At 49.6% G+C, this 6,000-nt stretch overlaps 1 protein-coding gene across 1 annotated transcript in view; it reads left to right on the top strand.

Moving 5' to 3' along the window:
* The first annotated feature begins 697 nt into the window (after window positions 1-697).
* LOC144673607 (plexin-A1-like) overlaps window positions 698-6,000 on the top strand; it is a 316,439-nt gene continuing 311,136 nt past the window's right edge. The window contains exon 1 of the mRNA XM_078535357.1: window positions 698-1,985. Within this exon, the coding sequence (XP_078391483.1) occupies window positions 807-1,985 (1,179 nt within the window). The 5' untranslated portion in view covers window positions 698-806. The remainder of the gene's footprint in view (window positions 1,986-6,000) is intronic.

Genomic DNA, 6,000 nt, shown 5'->3' with positions numbered 1-6,000 from the left:
CCCAAACTTTAGATGGCCCCCACTCCAAGCCTTAACTGAAGGAGGGCAGATGATTTGCCAAGTCCCCTTCCTGACGCGTTAGCTGGGAGGAGTAGACAACCTTTACCAAGTCGATTTGAAATTATGTCCCCCTCTCCTCTTCCCCCTTCACTCCCTGTCACCAAGGTGTATGGTTGTCCGGTGTTTATGTTACTGGACCACTGATCCAGAGGCCACGAGTTCAAATCCCTTCATCTATATAAGTCAATTAAAGTCGCCATGAAGGTCCTAAAAATATAACTGGTTTACTCATGTCCTTGATGGAAGGAAACCTGCCATCCTTCTGTGCCTAAATGTAACTCCAGTCCCTGAGTTGCCCTTGCAAGGTACCCAGTCGGTTTGTTATAGGCAGTAATTGCCAGTCTTGCCAATAATGTCCACATGCCAAAAAAATTACAAAAAATGTGTAACTGGGATTTTATTAGGTGGGCTTACCTAGGTTAAATTCACACTGTTCACTGTTTAGTAAGGACAACAATCTGCATTTATGTAGTGCCTATGACTTGGTTAATCTGCTCGTGGTTGGTCTCCGCTTTCTCTTGTGACCTGAAACCGGAAGCGCTGAACCCGATGTTGTGGCGAGCCGCGATTACTCCACCCCGAAGGAGAATATTCATGACCCACGTTTAATAACATGTTCTTTCCCTTGCAGGACTGACCCTCTTGCCAATTTGGAGGATGACCTAGATGAAGCATTTGGAGAAAGTGAGTGTGCGTTGTGTCCTTCATTCCGAAGTGTGGGAGGAAAGCAGGTGCAGGAGAACACGATGAAACTGCTTTGTAGGAAGTGCTGTTGTTGGCCCTCGTACCTGTGGACGTTACAAGTCGCGTCCTACTTGGCCATGATTGGCCTCGCCATTGGGGCGCTTCCACCCTTTAGGACCTTCGATATTTCTGACACCAGCCTGACCCATTTGGTGGTCCACAATAAAACTGGCGTCGTCTACGTCGGAGCCATCGACAAGATCTACAAACTGGCGGACAACTTGACCATGCTCCGCTCCCATGTGACCGGGCCAGCCGAAGACAACGAGAAGTGTTACCCGCCCCCCAGCGTGCAGTCCTGCCCCCACCCCCTGGTGCTGACCAGGAACGTCAACAAGCTGCTCCTCATCGACTACACACAGAACCGCCTCATCGCCTGCGGGAGTACGTTCCAGGGGATTTGCCAGTTCCTGCGCCTGGACGACCTCTTCAAGCTCGGGGAACCCCACCACCGCAAGGAGCATTACCTATCCAGCGTCAACGAGGCGGCCACCATGTCTGGCGTGATCATCGAGGGGCCCAACGGGACCAACAACAAGCTGTTCATCGGCACGCCCATCGATGGTAAATCGGAGTATTTTCCCACCCTTTCCAGCAGAAAACTGATGGTTAATGAGGAAAACGCGGAGATGTTTGGCTTTGTCTATCAGGACGAGTTTGTATCCTCCCAACTGAAGATCCCGTCGGATACCCTTTCTAAATTCCCAGCCTTTGACATTTATTATATTTACAGTTTTAGCAGTGAACAGTTTGTGTATTACTTAACCCTCCAACTCGACACTCAGTTGACCTCTCCCGATTCAAACAGCGAGCAATTCTTCACGTCAAAGATCGTCCGGCTGTGCGTCGGTGATCCCAAATTTTACTCTTACGTGGAGTTTCCCATCGGGTGCCTGAAGGACGGCGTGGAGTACCGGCTCATCCAGGACGCTTACCTGGCCAAGCCCGGAAAATTCCTTGCCCGGTCGTTGGGAATCTCCGAGAAAGAGGACATCCTCTTCACCGTCTTTTCTCAAGGCCAGAAGAACCGGATGAAGCCGCCCAGGGAGTCGGCTCTCTGCCTCTTCACGCTGAGGAAAATCAAACAGAAGATCAAGGAGAGGATTCAGTCGTGCTACAGAGGGGAAGGGAAGCTCTCATTACCCTGGCTTCTCAACAAAGAACTGGCCTGCATAAATTCCGTGAGTACTAAATGCTAAATGATTTCCAGTACGATGTCACTGTTGAGTCGCAACCCTTGTGCACGTTCTTTCCAGGAGCGTTACCGATTTTTCTTTTTCCAAATGGTATTAAAATGCGAATACACGGGGCAAATTAAATTATAAACACTTGATGCCTGTTAATTGGTGGATACCCGTGGGAATCGAATGCAACTGCGGCTTTGTAGATGCTGCTTTTAACCACTTAACTCTATTAGTAGGCCATTGTCTTGACAAGGCCTTGCTAGGGAAGGAGATGATGGAAGCAGGCTCAGAAGGCAATCGATCACTAATATTTATGCCGCATGTTAGCAAGACCATTTAAAAAAACTGCAAGGCAAATGCCAGGGGTTATTTCTACGGGGTTTGAACTGAAAAGTAGGAAAGTGGTGCCCAATCTGTACCGAACTGTGGAGCACCGCGGACATTTCTGTCACCATGTTATAAAAAGGATATGGAGGCACAGAGAAGATTTACAAGGATGAGGCCAGAAATGTGTGGGGAGAGGTACCAGGAAAGATTAAATAGGCTGGGCCTCTTTTCTCTTGAAAAGAGAACACTGAAAGGTGACCAAAAGTTGGAAAGGCTTTGATAAGAGCAGCTACAGAGAGAATGTTTCCACTTGTGGGGAAGAGAACTAGAGGCCGTCACTACAAGATAGTCACCGAGAAATCCAATAGGGAATTCAGAAGAAGCTTCTGAAGGAGAGGTGAGAATGTGGAACTTGCTACCACAGGGAGTGGTTGAAACGAACAGTACGGATGCATTTAATGGGATGAAAAATGAGGGAGAAGGGAATAGAGAGCTACAGCGAGAGTAGGGAGGTGGCTGGGGTGGAACATAAACACCAGCATGGATTGTTTGGGCCAAATGGCCAGTTTCTGTGCTATACATCCTACGTAATCCTACATAAGTACTTTGTCCTAAAAGTTCTGACCTTGTCCTTGAGGTATGACTCAAATCTGTGTTGAGAATCACTTTTCTTGGTCTGTTCTCTGAGGTGTTCCACAGATTTCTGCTACCTTATTCACAAGGACATTCTTGGGGACAAGAGTAGACCATTCAACCCCTTGAGCCAGCGCTGTCATTCAGTTCGACCACATCTGATCTATACTACAGCCCCATTTACCTGCCTTCGCTCCAGATCTTTGGATGCTCTAACCCAACAAGAATTTATTCATCCCTGTTGTGGAGGCTCCAATTGTGCTGCAGCGTCCCTGTTAGATTATTTCACATTTCTATACGCTTATTGTGGGGGAAAAAAATCCTTGCTGATTGCATTCTTGAGGTGCCTATGTCTGCTTTTAACTGTGCGCGTGTTGTGTGTGTGATGTTGTCCTGTACTTGATCCCATCTCCCTGACAACTACTCTTCCAAGTGGGGGGGCTGGTTGGGGGGGCGGAGGGGTCATTGAATTGCGTTTTGAAGCTGGGACCTCTGACCTTTGTTCACTTCCCGCATTGTCCGACAATGCTGAGGCCAACTGTAGCGTCGCCTCGCTGCGGTCAGCAAGGATCGAAGGTGGAACTTTTCGCGATCTCTTGTGCCTCTCGTTCGGAGGGCTCTTGCCCGTAACAGGGGCTGATAACATCAGTGCAGCGTCAAGGGCAGTGCTGCATTGTTGGTAGTGCCGTCTTTGGGAGTAAGATGATAAACCAATTGCTTGATGCCTATTTAGGATTGCCAACTCTGGCCGGACATATTCCTGGAGACGTCAGCGGAAGTGGTATCCCAGAATCCCGGTGGCATGGCGTGAGCAGGTCTGGGAATACTTGAAAGCGCCAACACGTTCCCAGGGGATCATCTGTGCCTGAAATATCTCCGCCTGAAGAAGTTAATGCGAGAAGTGCACATTATCCTGGCGGTTAAACCCCTTGCCCTGGTTTTGGGCAGTCCTGGGTGAAGGAGGATGCTACCTGTAAACTCCCAGCTCCCGCTGCCCCTTGGAGTCCCGGGACGGAGAGCTGCTGTAGCCAGTCAGAGCTGCCGCTGTGCAATGCTGCGCTTTCCAATTGGAAGCGGCCGCGTCCAATCAGCGGCCGGCTGGAGCGTCTGAAGGTTCAGCGAACGCTGAGGGTGCAGCCGCAGGCCCCACACATCACAGGCCTGCAGCATCGGCCAGGCTGCCTGTGTAGAGATGTCGCAGACCAAACAAACACAGATGATGAGAGGAGAGACCCTCTGCCCTGGCAAGTCCGGTCTGCACGCCGGCTCCCTTTGCCACAGGTGCTGCGGTTTAAAATCCCCCGGAAGGCTTGCTGTGGATACTCGATTGTTGAGTACAATTGAGGCTGGGATAGACAGATTTTTGGTCCCTCTGGGAATTAAGGGATATGGGGAGTGGGTGAGTAAACAGAGTCGAAGCCCGAGATCAGCCTTGCCCATAGTGAATGGCAGAGCAGGCTCCACAGGATACCCCTGTGGCCTACCCCTGATCCTAGTTCTTAACGTTCTAATGGTCTCCAGGAGATTAATGCCGATTCTGGGAGACTCCCGGTCATTCCAGGAGGATTGGCAACCCTGTGCCTATTCTGGGTGCGACAGGGAGCTCTTGTATTTTGTCCACGTTCCTACCTGGAACAAAAGGCAGAATAACTCTTCGATTCTCTCATTTTGACAGTTTGTCAGAGCTCGCCGCGTCCGCCGACAGATTTGCCTACGTCACAGCCCCTACACTTCAGAAGCAATTCATTAGGGTGCAAAGTGTCTCTTACACCCCAGGGGGCTGCGGCTGCCTAGTTGTTGAGTATTGGAGACTGACATCGATAAGAGTTTTGAGCCCCGAGGGCATTGAGGGAATTAGGGAGCGGGCAGGAAAGTGAAGTGGAGGCAGAAGGTTCAGTCATTTCAGGGCAGGTTTGAGGGGCCGAGTGGCCTTTCCCAGCTCCTCTTTCTTATCCGTGTGGAGGTCCTGAGAGCATGAAAGGAACTGAATACATGGTTTTTCTCTCTCTCTCTCTCTGGCCTTGAATCTTTGCCTCCAGAGGCGTGGACACCATTACTGCTATGATTAAGAAAATGAAGGGGACGGGGTTAATAGAATCTAACCCGGGGAGATCCAGATATTTTTCTTGATTTCTCCCCCCACGCCCCCCCCACCCAAGCCTCCACCGTCTTGCTTGTGCTATACTGCAGGCTGTCTTGTTTAATAAAAAGACACTGCTCTGACTAATGGTGAAACACCGCTCCTATGATCAGCTGCTGCTGTAGTGAGGACTTACTGATGAAATGCTAATGTATTTTTTATGAGGTGGTACTTTAATTTCATTCCAAGTGAAGTGTCCATAAGCCATGGTAGTAAGTGTAGTCTTTGCATTGAATGGGCAATGTTTTATCAGCGATTGTGTCTGGGAGGGTTGGAATGAAGTTGTGTGGTTGTTTACTGGTCACAAGCTGAACAAAACACAATTTCTTCTCCTTGCCAACTTGCCCCTGATCCTCCAGCCTAAGACAACATCATGCCTTTGAGCCCCGTCTCGGACTCAACCAAATTGGCCGTGATGGCTATACATCTACGAAAACGCAGCGGCCATTTTGCACACAGCAAGATCCCAGGATCCCGGTTCATTGGTTCTTGCCGGTGGTGGTCAAGGGATGAATGTTGGGCCCAAGACACTGCAAGAACCCCAGCCCGCTCTTCTATGCAGTGCCCACCTGAGTGGGCAGATGGCAAGTGTTGCCACCTGAGGAATGTAATTGGGTTCAAGACTCCATTGGCAAGGCGGGTGGTTAATCGAGGGAGCTGGTCTAGGAAAAAGAGGCAGCAGGTTCGCTGAACCTTAACGGCTTAATTCCTTTGCTTTTTCATTTGTACTAAGATACTGCCAGGACTGGTATTGGTGTTACTGCTTTAACAGGCCACTAGGTTCTCTAAGAGTTAAATCCACACTTCACTGCTTCATTTCTGGGAAGATACGATCTGCTATAAAGTCGTGTGCTGTGCTAAGAGTGTGGGTAAGCATCTGTTGCACAAATCAGCTTGGCTTGAAATCCCTAA

The sequence above is a fragment of the Cetorhinus maximus genome, unplaced genomic scaffold (genome assembly GCF_964194155.1).
Source record: "Cetorhinus maximus unplaced genomic scaffold, sCetMax3.hap1.1 HAP1_SCAFFOLD_398, whole genome shotgun sequence".
NCBI lineage: Eukaryota > Metazoa > Chordata > Chondrichthyes > Lamniformes > Cetorhinidae > Cetorhinus > Cetorhinus maximus.
The sequence above is the reverse complement of the archived record's forward strand: the minus strand, read 5'-3'. Positions and strand labels throughout refer to the sequence as shown.